Consider the following 26,775-nt stretch of genomic DNA (forward strand, 5'->3'; position numbering starts at 1 on the left):
AGCATCTTTGATATACAAACGATTAGTTAGTTGATCTGCACTGAGAATCATAAGATATCTGCAAATACTCAAGATAAATTATTTTTCCACGTTAATATAGTTAAGATTTTGTATGGTTTCTTTAGGAACTTTATTGCAAACTCCCACAGGTATTTCATGACAGCCGACTGAGAGCAAGCATAGTCCCTGCTCCTCTGATAAAAAGTATCTAAATTCCCCCCCGTTTTGTCATTCGCCTTTTTGAATAAATAACATGAATCTCACCTTTCCTCTAAGCTCGCCCTGCTCCTCCCAGCGGCAGGAGAGTGCTCTGTTGTCAACACAGACATTTAGTAAAATCAGCCTGTTGCTTCGTCAACAAATAGTGGGCAATTACCTGGCAGCTTTTTAATACTTCCCTCCCCCTCCAATAAATAACATCAAGGTAACTCGATGTATATTGAGGCACTGGAGCTGAGCTATTAATATGGGTTTCATTGTGCCACTTCCTCTACCTGCCAGGGACTGACCGGGTGTCTCAGCCCGCGATTCAGACCTGAGCATAGAAAATGCTGTGTTATCCTTAGCCCAAATATCTGCTTTCCCAGACTATTAGGTAGGCTGCATTCCCAGTTATCCTGGGATTTTAAAGGGGTCTGGAGCTCCTTTACTCAGAGCTTTGTCACTCTTAGCTGACACTACGCACTGAGAACTTACATTGCCTTTCCTGAGGTTTTTTTTGAGGTTTTCCTCGAGTACTGGCTTGGACACAAATATTCATGTAATAAAAAAAAAAAAAACAACACAGTGAAGTGCAGCCCTCTGTAATTGCTGCCAAGGAGCGGGGCTTGTGCCCCGGGGCTGGAGTAACACGTAAGAAAAGAGATGGAAGCGCGGAGCGCCGGCACAGGCTGCGCGTCTGGCTTTGAAGGACTTTAAAATACAAACTGCATTTTGTAGTCACAGCCTTATTTCAGTGTGTAAATACTAACAGTGTTCGTTTGTAGACGGCTCTGCTTTATTTAATACAGTGCTACAGGCAGTGTTTAAAGATAGGATTTTCTTATAAGTTTAATGGTTTAAGCGCGCGTTTGCCTGAAGGTTGCAGTTCCCGCTGGGCAGCCGAGGACTGGTCACAGTCCTGGCCGAACCGCTGAGGGGAAACCTCCACGCCGCATTAGCAAAAACTCCAGAACTTCTGGGAAATAATCTGAAACACGTTCTGAAGGCTCAATCCCCAGGGGTGCCCCATCCCCCGGGGCCACCCTATCGCCCCCACTCCCCGCCGCGCGGCGGCCCCCCCCGGGCAGCACGTGGTCCGCGCCGCGCCCCCCCACCCCCTGCGGCGGCCCCTCCGCCGGGCGAAACCACCTGGCACGGGACGGGGGGCGCCCCTTCTCCACCGGGCTCCGCCCCGTTAAAGGGGCGATGGGCTCCCGGCGCGGCGGGAAGCAAAGCGTTCCTTCTCCCGCCCGGCTGCCGCCTTCCCTTCCCGCCGCCCTCCGCCTCCGTCCCGCCGCCGAGCAGGAGAGTCCGGCAGCCGGAGCCGCCAGGTGAGTGAGCGCGGGCGGAGGAAATGGCAGGCGTGTCGCTGCCCGTTTAAGGGCCTCCCACGTCGTTCCGCCATGTCCGGCGGCCCGGCCCCTGCCGGGGCTCCCTCGCCGCCCCTCGCCCGCCCCCGGGCCTGGAGGAGCTGCCGCGGGGACGCTCCCGCCGCCCCGCAGGTGAGCCCGGCAGGTGAGGCCGCCGCGGCCCCCGGGCGGGGCCGGAGCGGGGCCGCGGGGCCGGCGCGTTATGTAAGGGCAGGGGCGCCGCGGCGGGGAAGGCGCCGGGCGGGGCCAGCTCTCGGCTGGGGTCGACCCTCGGGCTCGGGGCTGACTCCCCGCACAGCTCCGGGTGTTTGCCGGGCGGCGCGACGGGAAGCGCCGTGCCCGAGGGTCTCTCGCCGGTCTGGCAGAGCCATTCCTGCAGGGAAAGCTGTGAGCGCGGCTCTGGGGCGGGAAGGGTCGCTTATCGCTTGTTTTCGATGGGAGAGGTGGAGGGTGTGAGCCGGGGAAGGAGCCGGTGGTATGTAGTGCTTAGTTGACTCCCAGCTGTGGAAGATCACCGTCTCGGAGAAGCTCGCGATGGCGTTTGTATTAATGAAAGATTGCAGAGAGTAGTAGCGATCTGCACGATCGCTGTTTTTTCTCCTTAAACGTACTTTCGTGTAGTCCCAAAAAGTCACCCAACCACCGCTCAAGGTCTGAGCTGGGTTTTTTCCAAAGACTTTCACAGCCAAAGACTGTGGGTGTTTAAATCAAAGTGAAAACCTGTTTGACTCTTTGACACTTCTTTATCAAAGTCTGGGATTTTCTAAGAACTTTATTCCAGGCTTTTTCTCTCTCTCTTTTTTTTTTTTTTTTTTTTTTTTTTTTTTTTTTTGTTGGGTATACGGGGGTTTGTTCATTTGTTTGTTTTGTTGGGATTTTTTTTTTGCAAAAAACTTAACTTGTTCCTTTTCTCTCTTGGATTCTGTAGCAAAGATGCTGAGCTTTTTTCGCCGCACGCTGGGACGCCGGTCCATGCGTAAGCATGCGGAGAAGGAAAGGCTGAGAGAGGCCCAGAGGGCTGCCACCCACATCCCTGCAGCTGGGGACGCCAAATCCATCATTACCTGCCGAGTAGCGCTGCTGGACGGGACAGATGTCAGCGTGGACTTACCGGTACGAGTGATCCAAGTGTGTTTTTGAAATACACTTGGCTTGTGTTACTCTGATGTGGATTGCTGTTTGCAAGTTAGCTAAAGGTGTATAGCTCTTGGCAGCCGACTCCTATGACTTGATGTTCACTAAGCTACTGCTCATAAAAAGATTCTGAAAGAATAGTTAACTTTGTCATTCACTGAAACTTGAGAGTGTTTTGCTAGATGTCATCATGCCTTACACACTGAACACTTTCTAATGTTTTTTAATGTAATTGTGCCAAGGTTTAACTCGGAGAGGATGACCTGTTGAATGGATTGGCTTTTCTTTTTGGTGAGCTCTGTATCTTGACAAAGAAGGTGAATCTTTTGGTGTAACCTGTTGAAGAGGAGGGATGAGCAGAAGTACCAGCAGGAATTTCTGTGTGGACTGTGTTTGGTTTTGTGTCAGAGATGGATGCAATTTTTAACGCTAACTTGAGATGGGAGAGGAAGAGGAAAAATCTACTTCCTTCCCCTCCTCAGGGCAGATTTTATAGTAGGGATTGTCTCATAGCATGGTGCTTTATTGGGAGTGAGGTGTTAGCCACTGTTTTACATTTCTAAAGCTTCCTTAATATGCACGTGCCTGTTCTGTTTGCCTAATTAGATACCTGGTTTTGGCCAACAGGATGAACAGTAGCACCAGAAGTGATGTGCTCTGTTTTTCCATTACTGTGTGTTATAGTTGCTAGTGACTTGTTTTAAGCTCGAAGAGCTGAGCATTAGGAAGTTAGGAAGGTGTGGATCTGCGAGACCTGACTAGTTGCAGAGGATTTTGGCTGCAGTCACAATTGTGCTGGTGTTGGAACTGCTGACTAGAAAAAAAAGCCATTTCAAGACTGGCTGCTCTTCACAGCCCTTTCTTCCCTTTCTTATTTAGTCATGGAGCATTTAGGTAGTGTGAGGAAGTCAACTTGTTGATTAAGTAGTGTTGTTGATGTAGTGAGCAGAAATAACTTGTGATATCCAGAACCCCAAATAATCTAGAGTTAGAGAAACCCTTTGGCATCTTTATTTGCAAAATGACTGTATAGATAGGCGTTTATAGAGGGCAGTAAAATTAATTTGTAAATCTCTGAAGCAATGTAATGAATATATCCAGTGCTGCTTGGTGCCTAGGATGTTTGATTTGTGGCCAGGAATGCCCACAAACACTTTATAGCAAGAGTTAACACTTTAAAAAGTACTCAAGTTTAAATTGGTGTCTCTACATAACCAGAGCAGTAATCTTTGGAGCTGGAGTTAGTTGGCTCTGTAGGCAAATTCCTGGCGGCTCTAACAACATTTCTAAGGCTTTGAGGAGCATAAATTGAACCTGAAGAGGTGTCACAACCTGCCACCTGGACTATAACTCTCAGACCAGGGGGCACTATTTACTTCTACAAGAAACTCTTTTCACTCCATATTTTTTTCTTTAAAAGCCAATATAGACTCTTGACTGTGGACATCTGAGTTGTGACTAACAGTAACCAATCGTGCTAAATTGACATATTTGTCCAACATGCTAATTTGGCATATTGACGATGCTGTAATTACAGCGCATCCTCAGTGGTTGACATGTACCGGTTTCTTCAGTGATTAAAATATAATAAATTAAAAGTAAATTAAATGTTTCATTTCAAACTCCCTAAACTCCCTATTTATCCTTGTTTCTTCACTTGCATCATTCGTATTTTGGGGTAGACTCTTAAAAAGGAAAGAAAAAAAGGGTAGGGGAGACAGGGGATGATGTGGGGAGTACAAAATCCTGGCAAAACAACATCACTTTCTAAAACGTAAAGCTTAAATTAAAAATACGTGTGTATATATTTTTTTCTTTTACAAAAACTTTCTTTGAGAATCTTTGTGCTCTTTGAGCTAAGATCTTTCCCAAGACTGGTATTGTTACTTTGTTGGCAGTAAATATGCTTTAAAATGAACTCTTTCTCTCAAAGAGGTGCCCTCTGGTCTGCCAGTTCACTAGTGCACAGTCACATTGTCTACCTAAGCGCTGTGAAATTGTTTTATTGAAAAAAATAAATAACAGAGCTTTTCTTAAGAATGAGTCATTTAGCAAACAGGTTAGTTCACAGCCAGAGAAAGGGTTGTCTTGACAGGATTGAATGCCATACCTTTTTAAATCAATGGCTACACGAATACTTTACAGTGGCATAAGTTGTTGCTGCCACAGGAGGAAAAGATGTTGCTTTCGTTATTGCGTTTGTCCTTGTTTTCTCATACCCCTTGGCAGAAGAAACAGTTTTTTAGCAGCCAGGCAGTAAGCTAAGTCAAGAAAATGCTGTGGCTGAAAATAATCGGTATAATTTTGTTATGTAGTTTCCAGCTGGAGTGATTCTCCAATCTGGTTCCCCATGTGCCTCCCCAAATGTGGTGAAGAAGCATTTAGAGGTGATACCAGGCTTAAGTTTGCTCAAAATACTGTTGAGCTGTATCCTTACAGTGAATTTGCTACTGAGAAGAGTATTATGTATTTACAATCATTGATATAATTGAGCCTGAGATTGCTGAATTTCTGCTTAATTTTTAATAGAAAAGGAAAGGCAAAAACAACAAGGAGCAATGACAAGGGATGTTAGCATGTAAGCCAAACACATTTCAGAGTCATTAAGCAGCAAAGACTGATACTTTACGAATATTGACAGTGACACAGAAGGGACAGGTTGTAAATGATGCAGCTGAGATTTAATTTATTAAACACAGAGCCAAGATTTGATCAGTTACTCTGCTTTTTGTCCACTGATCTTATCTTTGGTGTCTGTCAAGCCACTTACTTTTTCTGGTTTTTTATGTCTTCTGTTGTATTTAATTAGAAGAATGCCTGACTTGAACTTTTCATCAAAGCTGCAGTCATACACAGTACATGCACTGGATTCTTTGCAAGAATCTACTGCTTTTGTAGCTGTGTCAATGACTGAAGAATGTCAGTGTCATGTATACTATTTACTGACACCTTGGTATGTTCAAAATGGTAGGCATGACCTTAGTGTGAGTTATCTGTGTTCTTCTGGGGCAGATCGAAAGGTGTCAGGTTTTTTCCCACAGCTTCATCTCAGATTTAAAGTTGTGTTTTGATCTGGTAGTTTTCCTCATCTGTTACTACTCTTCTGAAGCTTTATGTTTCTTCAAATGCATTCAGCTGTTTTTACAGGCTGATGTGCTTTGTGAAACACTAAGAAGCTTGTTACTTTGTTTCTCGTTAAGAAGTTTTTATAAAATAGATGTTGCCTGTAAATGCTGCTGCTGGTGTTCATTATACATTCTGCTTTTCTGTTGAGTTCAGCTTGAACAAAAGTCAGGTTATGCTTTTTCTTCCAGTTGTTTAAGATACATGGGTGGAATGTTTGCTGAATAGTATGAGTGGTGAGAGGACAAGAACTCTGTTTTGCTGACATCCCTTATCTTACTTTTCATCCTGTTCCCATGCAAAACTAAACTACATCTTCCCCCACTGCACCTCTGGAATTCCCAAAGCTCAAAAGCCATGAACAGCCCTGGTTTATTACTTGAAGATTCCATCAGCTCAGTCATACCAATCTGGTCTGTAAAGGGAATCCCTCAACAGCTGGAATACTGGCTTTCCTGGTGCTCATGGTTTATGAGGAAAGACAGGTTGGTGGGGGGGAACTTGAAAGCTGTTTTTATCTGGGGTCACCAACAACTTATGCAATAATTGGGAATAAAAATGTTTGTCAAGAATTTGAAATGAAGTGCTGTTTTGAGTAATAGAGAGCTCCAGAGGATTTAAAAATCAAAATATTTTAAAATTGAGTATTTGCTTTCATCAGTTCTGTGCTATCCAAAGTACTAATTGGGAGAGGGAAAGGATAATGTAGATGGGGGGAGAAATGGTAACATAAATAATGTAAATACATGCTCTTGGAATATGCACCTTTTTTAAATTTTTTGATTGCTTTCTGTGGGGAAACAAGGTCAGCCTTACAAGAGAGACAGATAGTAAGTATAGGGTTTTATGGAAGCAGAACTGTACTTTGTGGAAGCCAGTGGTGTTTCAGTAAAAAAACCTGACCCTGCCTAACCCACAGTTTACATAATCTTCTCATGGATAATAGAGTGTTAATTGTATTCCAGTTTCTGTACGTGCAACCTAAGTTTTAGGTAAAAGCTTCCTGGTGGTGTAAGATAAAAGACACAAATTATGAGAATGGATGCTCCCTGAGTAGTTTTTTATCTTGGAATATTGCTTACTTACATATGCATGAAATTTGATATGGAGATTGCAAAATGAGATGGTTTTGTTCTTATTATAATGAAGTATCATCAAAACAAGGTCTTGTATAAACCAGTCCAAGAGCTGTGTGGAATAGTGGGATTGAACTAAGATGTTTAGACTTTTGGAGTATAAAATAACAGTAAAAAGGACTGTATTTGTAGTGATTATTTTAAATAAAATTAAGAAATCTATCTGGAATGTGAAAATCATTAAGGAGTGCCAATGACTTTTTGTTTGGAGAGAGATGATTTGTGTTGAGCTGACTACAAGATCAGAGATGTATTGTGATAGTTGATTTTATTCAGTAATCCACTCTGGTTTATTAAAAACGTGTAGAATATCTATGGCCACTTGCTGAATATTTGTGGATGTAAATATGAAATACATAATGCTGTTTGTGGCATGGATGCTGATTAACATGAAAATCTAATAATGCTAAAAATGTTGGAAAATTAGTTATCAAATAAAATGAGTACTATGAGTGTTCAAGGCTGACCTCTAAAGTTTCAAAATAAAGCGCAGCTGACAAAAGTAGTAATTACATAAACATTTGAACGTGCCACTTTGTGTGTGTGTTAAGGCTATAAAGTTTTGGATTAAAACTTTTTTTCCCATGTGATCTTTCGTCTGAAAGTATTGACATGCTTTTGAGTGTTTGCTTAAACTACTGAAAGACCTTTAGGGACCTGAAACTGGACAAAATCAGTCCTGAGCCATGTGTTCCAAAGCAGAGGTGCTGTCTGTGTGGTGTGGGGGGGCCCAGCTGCAGTGCAGGGTGAGCCAGTGCTTCCTGGGGTGCCAGACTGAAATGCACGGTGAGACTGAATGTGAGACAGGGGATGCTGAGTCGTTCCGCCCGTGTGAGCAGCAGACTGCCTGCCCCGAGTCCTGCTGGCAGCCCAGCCACTTCGGGGCAATGGCAGGAGAGCATTTCAGTCTTGGTGCAGTGCTCCGTGCCCTGGCACTGTTGGAAACGAGGGAGGAAGGGAGCAGCTGGCAGCAATCTGTGCTGCTTGCAGAGTAAATTGTTTGGCCTGCAGTGTGCTGCCAGAGTGTTTCTGGGGCTGGTGCTGCAGGCTGGTTTAGTTGCCTGAAAGTTTAGCATTCTTAACTCACAGCATAACAGTGAATCTTGTCTTAAGTCCTGCTTTCCTGCTGAACTGCCTCTGCAAAGAGCTCAAAGGCGTGGGATTCTCTGGTGCTCTTAATCAGAGTGCTTGTGAGAAACCTGCAGGTGGAACACCAAATAAAACTGAAATGTTTGGCAGTATAATAGGGAGAGGCATTTAATCTGTAAACCTTAACGCTGAACTAGCAGTTTGGATAGCTTCTGTATCAGAAAGAATTAAAAAATTGGTTAAATCAGATTTGCAGTTAGAAGATAAAAACTTCCAGGCAGATGAAACAGAGACTTCCACAAGCAAACTGACAGGTATGAATGCTTTGAGTCTTTGTCTTTATGTAATAGGGTCACTAAGCCTGAGCACAGTACATTAAGATCCTTCTACATAGCACTCTAATGAATGTACAGTTAGGATGGGTATTGAAATCAGTTCTTTGTTATGAAGATTATTAGGAAATGCTTTTTTCTTTCTCCAGAGAATAAAAGAACAAAATATTTAACCCCAAATGCTTACCTTCCTATATTTGTGAGATATTGAGTAAATAGAAGAATTGATAAGCTCTGTCTCTGGAGGTGGAAATTCTCCCCAGCATTCCAGCCTGCCAGGCTTTATATTCACAAGTGTGTATGGCAGTGTTGTCAAAAACTGAGGATAAGCCAGAGAAAGAAGCAGAACTAGTGTTTTGCTGCCAGTGTCATCTTTAGAGGAATGAGAAAATTGACTGGAGGGTTTGGAAGAGTTATTTGAAGGATTGATGCTTGGAGTTTGAGAAGAGCAGCTCCATTTGTAGGTCAGTACTTAAAGCCGTAAGAAGATCAGGGCGATACAAATAATGTGTACTTCTAACACTGCCTTTGTAAAGATAAGGGGTTTTAACCCTCCAATTCTCCAGCAAACCTTAATGGTGTTAACTATAGACACCGTTTGCATGATATTGAGATGAAGTCTTTTTCCTTTAAAGCTCACTGTAGGAGCTTTCTCATGGATTAATTGTTTGAAACCTGTGGTTTGGGAGAAGGGGATTTACTTCATTAAAAAAATGGGCAGGCTCATCTGCTGCTTCCGTGCTCCTGTGGTCTGCAAACATGTGTAGGTGACATCCTAGCAACTGGGTAGCTGTAAATCCTGAATAGGGATCCATACCTTCTGTGTGTGTGTGTGTAAATGGTGTATTTCTAAGGAGGCTGGTATGCATGTGAATAGTAACCCTCTTGATGAGTTGACAACAACTGGGAAGTTTTTGCCACTCAGTGGCAAAAGGCAATAGCTACTGTTAGTTATTGTTAATTAAAAATAGTAACATGATCATTTGAAGAAATCTGAACAAAAAGTACAGCTGCAAAGACAAAAGAGATAGTAAGTCCCATGAAGGTAATGCTTATTCATCTATTTTTTTTCAAAGTTCATCTTGTATGAGGACATCCATTTCTTCACGAAGAAAGAAATAAAGAGGAGAAAGATTCTTTTCTGATAAAAGTATTTTAATTAGTAAAATTATTATGTAGGTATTTTGGTCTTGGGGGTTTTTTTTCAGGTTTTGGAAGAAAAAGAACTACTTTGCTGTGATTAAAAACCTTAAAGAAGTGAGCCATTCAGCTGGTGCTCACCCAGCACAAGCTCTTCTCCAGTTGCTGTGAGCCTGTGTTGCTTCTCCAGTGCTGGTCTGTACTGGCTGCTCAAGTACTAAAGGTGGCTTTGACATCAGGCAGGTTTGGAGCACCTGGCTGGCTTACCCTCATGGATGCGTGTCCATGGAATTAAGCGATACTCTGGGACCATGAGAAGAGGGTATAAATGCTGCCTTTCAAGTTTTAGGCAGTGGCTGAGATGCCCGAGCCGAGGACAGTGTCTCGGGATCACCTTACCCTGGCAGTGAAGGGACAAACCAGCGCACCGAGGTGAACACCCAACCTTGTTGCTGAGCTACCGGGGTTAAGCCCAGCCTTTGTTACACCTACTCAGCCAGCAGCTGCAGTTATTAAGAGCAGCAGGAGATGTCATTAGTTGGGAGCATCCCTTTCATTGGGGGGAGGGAGGCGGGGGCCATGTGATTCGTGCCGAAGTGATCAGAAGATGTTTTTATCCAGTGTGGCAAAACCAGGAGATGTCCTGCCGTATATATATGGTATATTTTATTTACGTTTTCCTATTGTTGATTCTTCTGCTGTGAGATGTTTGCTGTTGTTTCCTAGAGAGAATAGTAAACTGTAAATCAAGTAGTCAGGTTTTACTGAACTTCAAACTCATGAGGAGTTTAATTTGTGCCTTGGAGGGAGAACCAGCCACTGATTGGACTTCTTGTGAGTGGAGTTGTTAATAGTTCATCAGTAACCATTAAACAGTTTGAAAATATTTGTCCTTTGAGTGTAACCTGAGCTCTGCTGAAAGGAGAAGAAAAGAGGGGGGAGGAAAAAGCGTGGGACAGCAGCCAGATAAAAATGTCACTTTCACAGAATCACATGATTTGGAAGGAACCCACAAGGATCATCGAGTCCAACTCTTAATGGCCCATACGGGGATTGAACCCACAACCTTGATGTTATTAGCACCAATGTTGCCATTAGAAAGTTATGGTAATTTTTCACAAGAAAATGTAATTAAAGTGTATCTTTGCTCTTTGAAAATACTTGAGATCGTAGTTTTACTGAACACAAAGAAATGGATTGTTATGTATAAAAGTTGACCGGTTACAAAGCATTAATATTTTTGGTTGCTGTTTGTTTAAGGAGGAAGGACTTTAAATAAAGCATGTGCAGTACTTCTGCTGACTTGCTCCAAATACAGCTGCTGATGATTTAAGTCATATGCAAAGTAGTACATAATTAATTCCATGTTGATGGCCCTGGTGATTTAAGTCAGAAAACAACCTGAAGTCCTGCAAATCTTTCCACAGCCGCTCCACTGCTTCTTCAGGGACTTTATCCCACATTAGTTATTCTGGGTCTAATTAATCTTTGAGTCCTCTGCTGAGATTTCCGAAATGGTGAAGGCACTGTGAAACTAATTTGACACTGCAGAAATTGAAGTTTCGCTTGTGGTTAGTCTGAGATAGTATGTGTAGTATTCCAGGCTGGATTCAAAGTGCTCCTGTCACCAGCAGGGAATTTGGCTGAGATAACTGGTTAATTGCACTTTTTAAAGATGACCTACAGAGGAATTGAATGTTCTGCTCAATAAGGGAATATTTTCCACTAGTGTTAGACAAGTTGCAGAAAGCTTCAATGCAACATAGAGTGTTTTTCTAGTTTTGCTGTAGCAGGTGCTGAATTGATTTCACTTGTATTATTATATTAATGTTTAAGCTGAAGATATGCTGTGTTGAGAAAAAATATCAACAGTTCAATGCCTTGGTCTTTCAAGACCGAGGCTACAGACTCAACTAGTGAAGAAAAGTGTGGGCTTGTATGTATAGATGCTTCTGCTAGAGTTGGTGTTTAATAAATCTGCTATTGCCTGAGAAATAACTTTTTCCTGAGGCCAACAGAAAACACTTTGAACAAATTTGATGAGGTTGACATTTAGTTATTTGCATTATACAATGTTTTGTAGATGCTCTGTGTTTGTGAAGTTGCCTGCTGGCCCGAGTGCCTTCCATTCCTGCTATTCTCCCCGGTACCTGGAAATAAGTAACTGTGTGAGAATTTGCTTAGACAGGCTCAGTTTACGAACTTTTTTTGAGATTTTGCTTTGAGCTGTGATAGGTTGGGTTGGATTTAGCTGGTACATCAAGTAAACCAATGGTTGTGATTACGAAGTTGAATATAAATGAAGATCAGGGTAGAGGAAGGTGGCAAAAGTTATGGCATGCAACTTTACTTACTTAAATATTACTTACTGTTTAAACCAGATTATTTCTGAGAATAAAAATTTGGCTGGCCCAGAATTTTGAGAGGTGTACAAAATATGCTAATTAGTAGCTTACTAAAAATATGCTTAGAAAATTATCCCATTTCTCACGTTGTGACTGTATAAATATTGAGATAAAAGATTGCAAGATGGTGGCTTTAGAAATAGAAATAGAAAAACCCTCTATTTTTAGAAATAGAGAAACCCTTAAGCTGCTCACAGAGTAAGCATAAATAATGTCTAAATTTCTTTGCATTTATTTTTTTTTAACACTATGACTTTTACTCTGATCTAATGATTTATTAATGTATTTTATTACATTTAAGCATCTTAGGTGTAATAACTCTTAAGCTATTCTTTCCATTTATTGTTATAAAGGAGCTCATAGCATGAAAAATATATGTTGTGTGGAAACTGCTCAGTGCTATTTATGTACCTTTTCTTTAAAAACAACTTTTTAATTTTTTAGATCATCACTGTAAAAGCAATGTTTCCTTGGGGCCAGAGCTGTTTTTTTCATAAATTATGTATGAGCATATGAGCTGGCTTTTTGCATCTAGAAGTTAGTTTTATGAACTTAGTTTTGTAAATGTGATATCAAAGTGCTGTTTATTCAGGTTGCTTGCCCCAGACTGTTTCCTAGCAGTTGCTAATGGAATGCTATCTCCTAATTCAATAGGCTTTCCTACCTGCTTCCAAACTGGTGGAACGCCTAGATACCAAACAGTAGTAAATTCATAAGCAATTTGCTGTACTTGGCTCCAAAAGTTTTCCAGTACCTTAGTTATTGCAATTGTACTGGCTGTTTTTCCAGTTCTGTTGAATGTCAGTGAGTAAGGAAAGCCTAAAAGGAAAAATGATAAAATGATATTTTAACACCCTGTTGGGCAAATCAGTGTTGACATTTTCCAAAAGAGGAGATAATGCAAGTTCTTTATGGATATTATATATGTTTCTTGTGGGGATGCACATTTGCCTTTGAGAAAAACAGCCATCAGAAAATATGAAGGGGGGAAAAAAAAAGGTGTCCACATTTCAATTTTTGGAATTAGAATGAAACATATGCCTAGAAAAAGGTAGATGCTACAATAAATCTACCTGCTGTGTACTAAATCCTGTTATCTTTTCAGAAAAAAGCCAAAGGCCAGCTCCTGTTTGAACAGATCATGTATCATCTGGACCTTATAGAAAGCGACTACTTTGGACTAAGGTTCATGGATTCGGCACAAGTGGCAGTGAGTAGTTATGCACTTCTTAAAGCAACGGTCTGAAAGTTAAATCTTAATATTGACAAAAATGCTATAAGAAAGCTGCCTTTTGTGAATTAAGTTTTGTGCAGAAGTGAGCTCTGTTGTGTGTGATGTTCAGTGTCCCCAAGTTTAATTCCACCTCCAGCACTAACATATTACCGTGCTGTTGTCTCTTCCTTTCTTGTTTTCACATGTTCCTGTCATACTGCCTGTTGTCACTAGGCGGGCTGGTCAAGTAGGACCCCAGAGCCTGGTGTGTCACGTAGAAACACTTGGTGTGCTGATGATGCAGAGAGGAAGGAGCAAAACTAGAGTGTTTGCTTGGCCCTTTGTTGTATGTTATACAGAGAGGAAAAGGTTTTCTTTTGCAAATGCTGTCAGCTTTCTTGTCAGCAAAACTCTCCCTGTTAATGTCTGCTTGCAAGAGGGGTATACCTTTGGTTTGTTCAAATCAGTTGTGACTCAGACCTGCAGCTACAAGTTTTTGGGAGGATATGGGTGTGCTTGTATGTATCAGTTCAAGTAGAGGATTCTTCCAAGCCCAAGTTTGTTGGTGTTTTACTGTGTGTTTCTAAAAATGTAACAGGTTTTGAAATCAGAAGCTGAGTGTTGTCAGAAGCAACCACAATTCTTTCACTTGTGGGCTATGCAGTTTTATAATAGATACTTCCTGTGGTCAAGTATTTAATCCTGCCCACAAGGGTAGCTGCAAGTTAAGTAAGTCTTTAGGCAATGAATGTTTTTTTCTCTGTCCTTCATGCCTGTAACTTAAACCTGTGTTCACTTAGCCCAGCATCCCCAGGTAGAATGAGATCTGAGTTTTCCTGCTGCATATGTCAGTCTTATTTGTTAGATGTATAACCTAATGGGTTTTGTGTTTCAAGGCCACTTCAGAATTATTTCATGGTTAGGATGGCAGAAGGGAAGCACAGAGAATTGTTGCTGAGCTAAATATCTGAATTGTTCAAGGTCAGCATACAAAAATGGAGGCAGTGACTTATATTCATTTATTTCTGTGAAGGTCTGTGTCCAGAACAATTTGAAGGTGATCTCTTAATGGTTGCAGCTTTGTACAAAGGCAAAAAAAATTCCACAAACTTGAACCTTTGAAAGAAGCTGACAGCTTTGGATACAGTGCTCCACCCCAAAGTACATTTATAACCTGATGGCTTATTTTCAAAATTATTGTGATCGAATTTTATGCTTAGCATGTAATTGTAGAGAACACACTCCTCGGAGAAAATCGTTGGCATTCAGCATCTGAAGCAAACTTCATGGCTAGTGGGGTTAGCTGCTGCTGGTGTGTAGTTCCCAGTAGGAAAAGTGGTCTTTAACCTCTTGCAGAACAGAGACGTTTAATACTAAGAAGAAAAAGACCATTACACTAACGGATGGCTGGCATTCAGAACCATGCATACCAATACAAATGAGTAAACAGCCTATTGCATACCATTTTATATTTCTCAAAATCATGTTAGCTGTGCTCAGCATGTGCAGTCCAGGATGCTGAGTATTGATAGTGAAGGACTCTATTGCATTTATCTTTTTGCTTCAGAAAAACAATAATCTGTATGGTTTAGGTATCCTAACTCAGTTTCTGCAATGTGGCTTCTGATGTATTTCCCTGTCTCTAGGATCTCATAAGAGTTCACAGTGGCTTAGTTTTAACTGGTAGAATTATCTGTATGATAAATTTTTTTTCTCTTCCTGATATGTTAGCAAATAAAGCCATTTCATCTTGAAATGTGTTCATAAGAGTTAATCTTTTCTGCCACAGCAATGGCTCATGCCTTGCTTTTGTCTAGCAAATTATTACTGCCAGTCCAGAGAGCACCTGATTGAATATTTGATACTGCACAGTCTACCAGGTACAGGGGATTTCAAACTTGGTTTGCTTCCTTTTCTTAACAATGTGTGACTGAAAAGCAGCAGAGTAGAGATAACAATCTGTTTAAACTGGACCTTAATGATGAACTGCATATAATGAAGCAGAAAAGATTGTATTTTGCCAGAAGAGCTGAATGCAACAGCCAGAGATAATTAATTGCTTTAAGAAATGAAGAACTGTTGTGATAGCAGCCATTCCTGCAAAAGGAGCTGGCAAGTTCTAGCAGAAACCCAATCTGCAGCTGGAAACAAAGAACAGACTAATCAAGTGACTTGTCCAAGATTATTCAGGAGACCTGTTAAATAAACAGTGTAAGAATCCATTTCCTTACTGTAGATGGGATTGTCCACTGGCTACGAAGGAAGATAATCTTTCTGCTACCCAATTAAAATATGAGAATATTACCATATGAGCTAGTTACTCGTACTGATGCAAACTAGCAACATGTAGTTATACAAAAATTTTCTAAATCTCCCACTTGTTTGAACTACAAATGAGTTTTCAGTAGATTTTGTTGTGAACAACTGAAGGATTACTTTTATTTCATTCTTTTTTTGCTGCTGAAGTGATCACTAGTTGGGTGTTAAAGATTTATGAGGATGTGGGGGGAACCCAGGTAATAGAAATTCTTCCTGGTATTTTGGATTTTAGTGTTCAAGTAATAGCTTCTTTAAAGAAGTTCTTGAAACAATTAGTGAAGTGAAAGAATTGTTGTTTTCATGTGATTTCTGTGTTCACTGTAGTCTGATGTTTAGGAAGGAACCAGTTTTAGCCTCAACATCTTGTTAAATAAACCTCATTTGCCCAAACTTCTTGAAATGTTGCTGGGTCAGGATTTGAGGGGGTTTTGTATGTGTTTTGGTTTTAATTTCTGCAGCAGCAAACTGTTTCAGTAAGGACTTCCAGTACTCTGTGCAGTCTGTTGTTTGTATTGCCTTCTGTTTAGCAAACTTTCTCTCTGATTTTCAGCAATAGACTGTGCTGTGCAAACCCTCATCAAAAGTAAACTTTTTTTCTAGGTCCACTTGAATTCCATTTTAATCACTTGGAATAAATCTCAAGTTTCATGACGTCTGTGTCTGTCCATTCATGTGTTGGTTTTGGGGCTGGTTTGGTTTTGGTTTTTTTTTTTTGTTTCATTCCCACCCCCACTTAAAAGCAGTTCTGTTTCCCTTCTTCCATGCACACCCTCATCATTGAACAGAGCTCCTGTGGTCAGCAGCAGTCAGAGCTGAGCAGAGTGAAATGCTATCGGTGCTTGTCGTGGGCCTGCCTCTCTGTTGCCTTCCCATGGAATGTGGAGGAGATGAGAGAAAACAGGAGTGAGATGAAACCGGGGGCACAGCCAGTCCTGGAGCCTAGAAAGGGCTCTTCTTGCCATTCTTGTATCTAAATCACCTGCAAGCCTGCAGCTGGGTAGTTTGTATATTTTTTTGGTGCTGGAAGGAGAAAGTAAACTTTCTCTTACAGCAAGTAATTTTATGGAATAGGAAAAAAGATCATAGTAGTTCCTTGAAGAAAAAAAAATTGCTCAACTCCATTTCACTGGTAGTGTAAGCAAAATTTATGTAAATGCATGCCTCGTTCCTCCTTAAGCTTCCTGCTTTATTTTAAAAATGTAGTAGATACATTTCAGATAGCTCTCTGTAGCTACTTAGTTTGAATAGGCAATGAGCGTTCTCAGCTGTGTGCACAGCAGCAGCAGATGGTTCAGTCGTTCTCATCTGCAGCTAATGCAGTCACAGCCCGGCTGTGTTACAGGCTGACTTCAGCTCTCTGCAGAAGGCAGGGCTGTTCTGGAGGCAGGAATGTGTTTGCACTTGGCATTGCAACCTGAAAATACCGGTTCTTTTGCATACCCTTGTTGCTTCTCTGTCCTCCCTGGGGCTCGCTGTGAACTTCATGTCACATAGTTTAACAAAAGGAGTGTTGCTAAGTATATAATTCACCTGTGTTAGTTGCAAGGTGACATTTGGGATTGATCTGATGAGGTGTTGTTCCCTGGGCATGATGAACCATGCAGGACATGGTGTGTCAGGTAGTTGGCTCTGGCTGGATAGGGTGCCATGTTTCCTGTTTTGGTGAGTCACCTCCTTTGGAGGAGGGAGCTGTTGGCCATGCACAGCACTAGGAAGGAGATGTGTCCCGCTAGCAGTGTGTTGGATTTCCAGCTTTAACTTCTGGTATAAACTTTTTAGCAGTGTGATTATGTGCAATTATTTTGGGGACCATAGTGTATATGTGTAGGTGTTTCAATCTGCCAAGCATAGCTCTTTTCACATGCTGTTGTACACAGTGTAAGTCAAGCCATTATTTTGGCTTCTTGTCTAGCATATAGCTTATAATTAGCATTACTAGGTGAGGCAGCTACTTGTTCTCCCATGTGACAATTGCTAAAATGTCACCTGTGAATCGATTTTTGAGAATTAGGTAGAGTCGACTCTGATGTTGGGACATAGACAGCTCTGCTGTTACTGGACTTGAGTCATCTGAAGAAAATGCCTGAAAGCCAACAATATTTATTTTGTCTCTCCTCTTCCTGCCCCAAGTAAACATCACACAGCAACTGAGTGCCAGAGTCTCCAGCTATGATTTATGCTTCTCTGGCACATTGTCACTGGCTGACCTACTAATGTGTGAATTGTTTGTCTGGACAGGATGAAAATCTAGTGGAGTGGTTTGTTAGTATGTTTTTTTCTTTTAAGTATATAGATCTGTCTTGAAGATTTGGTTTAAATAAGGTACTACAGGATATTTCTGTTGTTCAAAATGGACATTTTGCATTACAAACTTTGAGCAAAAGGATCTCCAGTGAGCACAGAGAGAGCTGTGAATTGTGAAAGATTTGAATTAGATTGTTTTAACAAACTACTTGTTATTCCAAGATGGTCTTCACTAACGCTTACTTTTTTGTTCTTTTTGGAAGATTTCTTCATTGATAATTCAGTGAAATTAATTTATTTTTCAGCATTGGCTGGACAGCACAAAAAGCATTAAAAAGCAAGTTAAAAGTAAGTGTTCTTTCCATTTTCTCTCAGAACATTGTATTTAACATACAGGAAGCACAGCGAGTGAAATGGGTGGTGGGGGACAGTGTCCTGTGAGGGGGTGAGGGTCACAAGTGACAAAAAGCCCTGCATGGTGCTGCTGATTATATAACGACATCGTCCCTCTGTAGCTCATAGTACTTTATTCTAATGTTTTTAATTAAACATGTTATGGGCTCATTAATTATAGTTAAAGTGGAGTCAAGGCAGCTGAAGATGTTTTAGTGTTACAGAGCATTATCCTGGCTATAGGAAAACTTGTCTTGGAGCCTCATGCATGGGGCAGTCCTGCATGCATGCATCTGTGTCCAGTCCACCAAGTCCTCACCTGCTGCACAAGGATTCAGTGTGGCCTGGTTGTTGCAGTGATGTGTGCTTGGATAAGATGTTGTTCAGCAGCTTCCTTGCTCTGCACTGTGGGAAGTCTTCAGGGATTTGTGGTGTTGTTTTAATACAAGAGAGGTTTTGGAAGCACTGAGAGGGAGAAAATTCCTCCTGTCAAATGCAGGAATCAGCAGAGCGATGCACATTTTTAAAGAACTGTTAATCCACCCTTTTGCTGAATTAACTCTTTGGTTTCCAGAAGAGATGATTCTTCCATAGAAGGGTCTCTTAAATTCCCATAAAGTATGTCTAAATTTCTGTGGAATAGAAGGGCCTGAGTTGTCAGCAGTGAGTATTTCCCAGAGCCCTGGGAAGGTGTTGCAGAGACCAACAGCGTTCCTGAAGGTTTAGTCAACTGCAGAGCCAAGATGCACAGCTTTCTTGGTGATGGATAGAGCCCTGAAATATAGGGATTAACCTAGATTCATGTGCTCTTGGCAAGGAGAATCAAGTTAAGTGTGATATGACCATTGGGTTGACTTGTAACACATAAAACTATTTTGTGTGCATTATTTAAGTGTCCTTTCACCCTGATGTTCTTCATGGATTTCCCTGGCATAAAGGAATTCCTACCTTAAGACCTTGTGGTAGAGCATAGCCAACCCATTTCAGTCAAGTTTTGTGATGTGGTTCTATGTAATAAATAAATAAGCTGTCTCATCCAGTAACTGTTACTGCTGTCTTGAATGAATTCTGCTTTGCAGTTGGCCCCCCATATTGTCTGCATTTTCGTGTAAAGTTTTACTCGTCTGAGCCCAACAATCTACGTGAAGAGCTAACAAGGTAAGAGGGATTTTGTGTTTGAGGGACCCAAACAAAGCCAGGGAATGTTTTCTGTGGTGTTTATTTAAAGACTTCTGATGTTTCAGAGAATTCCTTAGAGCTGTTTGCTTACTTGGCTTTTTTGTAAATGTAGTTTTCTTTTTGTAATGTGTCTATCTTGTGTGTGGAAATAAATGTGCTGTGACATACAGAGATCTAAATATTTATATATTACTTAATGCACCATTTTTCATTAAGCAATTTTGGCAACTGATCTGAGTAGCTTATACAGGATGGACAGAGGTTTTCACTGAAGAGAACAGACATCATTCCTCTGTCTTTATTCTTAACCTGTTCATTTCCACTGCATGCAGTCATCCTGTCTCCAGGCAGAAAAGCATTGAATTGCAAGTTAGACCTTCTCTTTGGCAAAAAGAAGTTCAGTTAGCATTTCACTGATGTGTGGTCTTTGCAGAGCTTATGAAAGGGAAAGTAGTATTTTACTGCCATGTTGAGCTGAGTTGACAGTTCTGTATGTGTAGGTTTGTAGTATCAGGTGAGCAGCAGTTCCTCTTGATTAAAGCATTTTGCAGATCCATTCTTGGAACTCCATTTCTTATTGGGCTGAGACTACTAGGGGTGCTTTGAGAAAGAGCAGGATCTACCATCTGTCAGGAGTATACTTCTGTTGTAAAAGGCAACATTTCTTTGCGTTGTTACCGCTGCTGCTGATCCCTTTTGGAGAGTAAACAAAGTTATGTTTTCGTGATTGCTGATACCTCAGCCATTTGTAAGGGTGTGAAGTGCATTTGTTTGTTGTTCAGGTTTATGTCTGTGTGGATCTTGGATGTGCACTTTAGCCAAATCCCTTGGAGTGCTACCAGGAAGATTATAGTAGCATTACCACTTCCAGCCATATGTACCCTGTGCAGCTTCATATTCACATGTGGTAGCATAATGTGGTAACTGCTGCTTTTTACTGCTTTCCTGCTGATCTGGGGAGAATCTTTTACCTCCCTGTTCTTATTTTTGAATAAAAATTTAACCATCTTTAAAACCAGTAACCATAGACAAAATTCAGACCTATATCTGCGTCTACCATTATGGAACATTTTGATCCATTTTGACTGAGTTCTGCCGGTCAGACCTTGCTGTGCAGGTTTTACCAGGGCAGACCTGAAACCTGAGGGCTTTTAAACACTTGTCTGCCTGCTTAGCTAATCCCCCAGAAGAGGAGAGCAGCAAGTTGTCCTCCTGTCTTAAGACAGTGTGATGCCTTAAAGTAGCAGAAGCAGTGGGAAGTGGAGCTTTGCTGTGGGTTATAGGTGTCACTGGCAGGGGCTTTCCCAGGGTTTCAGCTTTAAACAGCAGGACACCCAGCTGGAGCTACTTTTCAGCTTCCACAGATGCAGCTTGCTCATGTTCTCAGCCAGTGGTTATGTAACACAACATGGGGAGTTCTTGAATTGTTTGGAAGCAGTTATGTGGCTGATAAGCACAGACCGGTCACACCCACTACATACTGGAGGCCTGTGTTCTTTTTCATACCTGGGGTCAGTACCAACCAAATTTATTCCTCATGTAGATGCTAGTGTTCAAAAGGCTTTGGATAGTAAGTGGTTTGGCAAAGTATTTGTGGATTTGTATGGAACCTGTAGGAAAAACACCTGCATCTGTTTTATGTCTGTGTATGAAAGTGTGAGGAGACACAGGCACATGTTGAAGCGGAAGTTGTGTGTAAGGCTTCCGGGCATCTGTGCTAGAATTCAGACTGGATACCATGGTGGATGCCAGTGTTTTATACTTGATGAGACTTCTCTTGTTGAAGGAAAGCTGTGTACCATAATGGAGCAAGGGGGTTGCTCATCAGGGATGTTGGATCAGAAGAATTGTTGTTGTACACCAAAGGGATTTGTATCCACTATTTGCCCAGTTTCTTAGCAAAAGGAGTAGAGAATATGCAAGGCAGTGAAGGAAAGCTGGCTCTGAAGAGTGAAGTTGAAAAGGCTGCAGCCTTTTCAAAAAATACTGTTAATTTTTGTCACTTTGCAGTCAGCTTTCCGGGTTAGATTTCAGCTAAGCAATCCATAGTGGAAAATTCTTTTTTTTTTTTTTTTGCAAGACTTAAAAATAACCATTCTTTTATGAGATTGGTATGTGTATGAATAATGAAAGAAATGCGGAAGGTGGAAGTTGTTCTTTGCCTCAAGTAGGATCACAAGAGAAGAAAAAATTATTTACTTGGGTATCCTGTTTATTTTTCCATGCAACACTGTAGTTCAGCTTTGGCAACTTGTACTTGTGGGTTTGCTTCATTTGAAATGCCTGCAAAACACACAAACTGAACTGATAAAGCTTTGAAATGTCACAGTGCAGTTTCTTTCGTCTTGAAAACCCATGTAAAGAATAGGAAACATTTTTATTTGTCAGGCTCTGACTTACTCCTGTTCACTGAGTGACACATTAGCACTATTAGTCAATGACTTATTTCTTATTTAATCCTACAGGTATTTATTTGTTCTGCAGCTGAAACTGGATATTCTTAGTGGAAAGTAAGCAGCCTTTTCAACTATTACAGTGTGTTCAGCATAGAGTTTATTACATACGTATTTTGATAGTTAATAAGTTTTGCTTAGTAATGTAATGGAGTTTTTTTTCTGTAAAATACTACTTTTCTGTGCATGAATATCAGGAGAGGAATGCTTAAATAATGTAGAGCTTATCTGCTGTTAATTTTCTGAAAACCTACTAATACTTTTTCTTATCCCAGACATTTGCAGTTTCTTACTGTCAGTTACATAAGTTGTCTGCTAATGGTGTCAGTTCAGGTTTTAACAACACATTTCTCTTTTGGCAGATTGGAATGTCCTTTTGACACTGCTGTCCAGTTGGCAGCTTATAACATGCAAGGTGAGTAGGTGCAAAAAGGGAAGGGTGAAGTTGCACAAACAGCTTTGTGTAGACTCTTATTAACTGTTTTAAATAAAAGTCTGTCCTTGTTATGTCCATGAAATAGACTCTGCCCGGACATGTGTGATCCAATGTGAAACGCAGATCTTTTTGATTGTACTTGTGCTGGGAGCATGTACAGAAAATTACTCAATTCCTCAGGAAGCAGAACAAGGAGGTTCTGAACATAAACAGCTTTGCCCTAAAGTTGTTTTCTCAGGTGTTTTTGTGCAAATCTGTCCACTTTCACACAAGATACGACATCTGAAGCCTTCCTGAATTGTTTTGATGTAGTAACACAGCTCACTTTTATAAGAGTTGGGATTAAAGTGTGAAGACGCCTGCCTTTTTAACCTGCTCTTTTGTGTGGAAGGAAAGCAATTAGAATACATTCCATAGTTTAAAATATTAGCATTGTTAGAGCCTTAAGATACAGGTTCAGTAAATAAGATTTTGGAAGAACAAAGTGATCTAATTAGGCCATATACCCACTGCTTTTTGTGGTGGTCTTGTCTTTCCTTTCTCCACTGAATGAGGCCTCTAGCAGAGCTTTAATCTTACTGTCTGACAGCTGTGTACTTTTATTTAAATCAGCTGGAACCTGAGCTGGCTTTGACAGCATTCCTTTCAGCAGAGGCAGGCGTTTTAGTGGGAGTAAATTATTATAGAACTATGGACTTCCTCAGTCAGCATTTAAAAAAAAAAAAAAAAAAAAGGAGGGGGTGAAAAGACTATTATTATGCTTGCAGCATTCAGAAATCCAAGAAACAGGGTTTTATAGTGTGTGTCATTTCTGTACCTGTGGAATACTGGCATTTATTTGACTTTTCCAGGTCTTCCCAAAGATGTCACTATTTTTCTCTACAAACATCTGTAGTTTCATTTTTCAGACAGAGCAATTACTGGCCTGCATCAGACTTCCAAAGTCCCAAGTTACAGAATTATTCCTAATTTTTTGACTATGAGCTGAACATTAAGAAGCAACTTGAAATTAGTGGGAGGAGCCAGTGCTTAGTGACTGTGGAAATCAGGACATTTTTGTAAAGGTTTATAGCTGTGAGTTTCAGCATTTTAGGTATCTATCTGTCTTTAAAACTGGGCTTGTTAGCATCTGTGGAAGATGGAGTTGTGCTTTTGATGTGGCACACCCCTTGACTGATGTGTTCCAGTATGCTTTCTAAATAGCATCTCTTACTGCCCCTCTGAGCATGCAGCAGTGGACTCGATGAGCCATTTGACCAACCCAGGAGGGCATTTATTATGTCCTTTGATGAAAAGGAGACCAACAAATAACAGCTGCATGGTTGTGCCCTGATACAGAGTAATTTTAGCAGGACAGGGCCATATAGAATAATAAAACCAGAAACTGATTTGTAGGATGGACAAATAGTTTCATGAAAAACATAAGAACTGGTTTTGCTTTTTATAAATCTCAAGAGATACTGTTTTAATTCTTTAAGGCAAAATTCCTTTTAACTTTAGTCAGCTGTCGTCTCAGTAGATGCTTCAGAGATAAAAGTGTTGAAAACTTTCTGCTAGAAAGAAAAAAGGTGAGTTTCAATGATGGTGATAAATCCCCTTTATAGGAAGCTTGTTAAGGAATATGTGAATAATACTTTGTAAACATAAATACAAAACTTTTGTGCAGACAGCACAACCATTGGTTCGGTGTCCATAATTTCCCTGTCAAAAAAGGTTCCACTTCAAAAATAGGGAGAACTGGAGGAGAAGGAGGAATGCAAAAATAAATTTACTATTTTAGACTAACTAGGAAAGAGTGCAGAAGTTCCACTCTATGCAGAAATATCCACTGTGTTTATTTGGAACAGTGCTTAACAGTGTTGTTCTTTTGTAGCTGAACTTGGAGACTATGATCCTGCTGAACATGTACCTGAGCTGGTGTCTGAGTTTAGGTTTGTTCCCACTCAGACTGAAGAGATGGAATTAGCTGTTTTTGAGAAGTGGAAGGAATGCAGGTACTACATCTTCCAGTGAATGCTACCCAGCTGTTTGCACTGATTTTTCTGTGAAGAGACTCTGTTAAAAAGATACTGCTGACGCTTCTTCTGCGGTCTTGTTCAGAAACAGAATTTTAATATGGTCCTGTCATATTTTGTAAGAGAATATAATGTGAAAAATGAAGCTTTTTAAATGTCTGAGTAAAATGATGAGATACAAAATCTTGAAACACAGTAATTTTTGCAGCAGCATTTTCAGATTAAAACTACAAAAAGTGACCTCGATGTTCATTAAAGTGAACAAGTCTCACCAGTGTTTAGGTTTTTCACAAACTTTCAGGAAGTTCTTTTCCTTTTTCCTCATATGCCAGTTTTTCCTTTCTGTGCTTTTTCAGGCATCTACGTAACAGCAAAAATTTTATTTCAGGGGGCAAACACCAGCACAGGCTGAAACTAACTACTTAAACAAAGCTAAGTGGCTGGAAATGTATGGTGTAGACATGCACATAGTCAAGGTATGTTTAACCACAGCATGGTGACCTTTGGAAATGATACTGTTAGTATTGTGCTACATTTCAACACTGGTTCTACTTTGAGAGGAGAAAGAAAATGAATGTTGTTCTCATGCAATCTACATAACAAGTGATCTGGCTTTGTGTCAACATTCCAGTTTTGGTATATATTTCTTGAAGGTATAACTTGAGTCCAAGCATATCTGCTCTGTGTTAAATGTGTGATTGATGTGGAAGTGTGTACTACAGTTTGTATTTAGACTTAAGTTTTGTGAAAAACCATAGTAATTAAAATTTGCTGGGGTGCAGTTAGCTACCACCTGAAGAACTACAAATAAGCCTAGATCTCCTGTGGAGGAGCAAGTGCAGCAAATGCATAAGGATGTCTTTATTACACAGACAAATCAAGAAACTTTAATTTTCCTCTTTAGTCAGCTTTATTGAAGTGTTGCAAACAAGAAAAATGCATTTTGTAAGATCATCAAAACTCTAGAGTTTTGTTGTATAAGATAAGCAGATATGTGTGTAATTATAACACTGGGAAAACAAACTACATGAGTCACTCTAGTAAATTGGATAGAGGGTCAAACACCAAAGTGAATATAATTTTTATTTTGTCGCAATTAGGCAAGAGATGGCAATGATTACAGCCTGGGACTAACACCTACAGGAGTTCTTGTCTTTGAAGGAGACACAAAGATTGGTTTGTTTTTCTGGTAAGGTCTCTGATTGTACATTAAAATCTATTTTTGATTTTGGTTCTTGTGTTTCTTTTATGATAGCAAAAAAAAAAGTTTGGGTTATGAGAACACCATGAATATGATGTACCTTCTCAGTAGGTTACTGAAAGTAGACATAACCTGCACTTTCTGTTCATCTGGCAGGCCAAAGATAACAAGGCTTGACTTCAAGAAGAACAAACTCACTCTGGTTGTTGTTGAAGATGATGAACAGGTAGGTAAATATCTGTTTAGTTAAATCTCAGTCTTGTTTATACAGTACTAGTTTACATATTCCTAAATCTCTTTCCTTATATTTAAGTTTTGAGAATTAATGTAGATGCCTGAAAGATCTTTGATTGTGACTTGGAGGGGAGAAGGGAAATGCAGGGACTTAAGTAAAAAGTAAATCTTTTGTCACCTATTTTTTTTAGAGAACACCTGGTGAAAACTAGAGCAGGTACTTTGGAAACAGCATGCATTGCCTAAGAACATTTAGAAAAAGCCCACATACCACCTTTTGTAGAATTAATTACTTAAGCAGGTTTCAGAGTTATTCCTATGGGGAAGAAATTGCATACAACTGCATACCAGTGCTCACAAAAAGTGAGCACTGGTAATTTGAGAAGGTTTGATTTGGAAGTGAAACCATGTTAGCCTCATCAACAAGTATCTTCCTGTTGTAATGGTGTCTTTAATTTGTAATCATTCAGACTTGTTAAATATATGAACTCCTTTCCAACCTTAGACAATGTAGCAGTTGTTCATTATAGTTTCTGAAAAGGTTCATTTTTTCTGCCTAAAACATTTTTTTAAATATATATATATTAGGAATCATAAAAACCAGATTTCATTTGGCTTGCATGAAATTTTAGCTTTGACTTATTTAAGCCCCTTGTAAGTCATCAGTGTACTTTGTGTGCTTTAAGGGAAAGGAGCAGGAGCACACTTTTGTCTTTAGACTGGATCATCCCAAAGCCTGCAAACACTTGTGGAAATGTGCAGTGGAGCACCATGCCTTCTTCCGGCTCCGAGGTCCTGTCCAGAAAAGCTCCAGTCGATCTGGCTTCATTCGCTTGGGATCCCGGTTCCGGTACAGGTCCGTGTCATCTGTCATTTGGCACATGTCTTCTGTCATTCCTTGCTTTTCCTGCATGCTGAGTTCTAGTCCTGTTGTCTTTCTCTAGGACTTTGGGCAGTATTACTTAAGCTTTATTCTCTTCTAGAATTTTCAGTTTCTCCCAAACCTCATATACTGGGACCACAGAAATACTCAAAGGCTTTTATCAGTAGCTTAATGTTTAAAAAGTCATTGCTTCTGCCATTTGTCTTGGGGAAATGGGGTGAAGAAGAGAATGTTTCTAAAACTCTTACCCTCTTTTATTAAAGGCCTTTTGAGGT

At 40.5% G+C, this 26,775-nt stretch overlaps 1 protein-coding gene across 8 annotated transcripts in view; it reads left to right on the plus strand.

The window, feature by feature from the left end:
- The first annotated feature begins 1,396 nt into the window (after positions 1-1,396).
- EPB41L5 (erythrocyte membrane protein band 4.1 like 5) overlaps positions 1,397-26,775 on the plus strand; it is a 55,114-nt gene continuing 29,735 nt past the window's right edge. For 2 of the 8 annotated variants that reach the window (XM_069021005.1, XM_069021011.1), the window contains exons 1-12: positions 1,614-1,703; positions 2,500-2,684; positions 13,036-13,140; positions 18,012-18,054; positions 19,179-19,257; positions 21,744-21,788; positions 22,094-22,146; positions 24,041-24,161; positions 24,571-24,658; positions 25,283-25,371; positions 25,540-25,609; positions 26,304-26,473. In XM_069021005.1, the coding sequence (XP_068877106.1) occupies positions 2,505-2,684; positions 13,036-13,140; positions 18,012-18,054; positions 19,179-19,257; positions 21,744-21,788; positions 22,094-22,146; positions 24,041-24,161; positions 24,571-24,658; positions 25,283-25,371; positions 25,540-25,609; positions 26,304-26,473 (1,043 nt within the window). In that variant the 5' untranslated portion in view covers positions 1,614-1,703; positions 2,500-2,504. Of the gene's footprint in view, positions 1,533-1,613; positions 1,717-1,756; positions 1,776-1,830; positions 1,959-2,499; positions 2,685-5,851; positions 6,314-10,160; positions 10,185-13,035; positions 13,141-18,011; positions 18,055-19,178; positions 19,258-21,743; positions 21,789-22,093; positions 22,147-24,040; positions 24,162-24,570; positions 24,659-25,282; positions 25,372-25,539; positions 25,610-26,303; positions 26,474-26,775 lie in introns of those variants that run through there. The other 6 variants (XM_069021007.1, XM_069021009.1, XM_069021010.1 and 3 more) reach the window with 6 other exon arrangements.

This window comes from Aphelocoma coerulescens, chromosome 7, assembly GCF_041296385.1.
Source record: "Aphelocoma coerulescens isolate FSJ_1873_10779 chromosome 7, UR_Acoe_1.0, whole genome shotgun sequence".
NCBI lineage: Eukaryota > Metazoa > Chordata > Aves > Passeriformes > Corvidae > Aphelocoma > Aphelocoma coerulescens.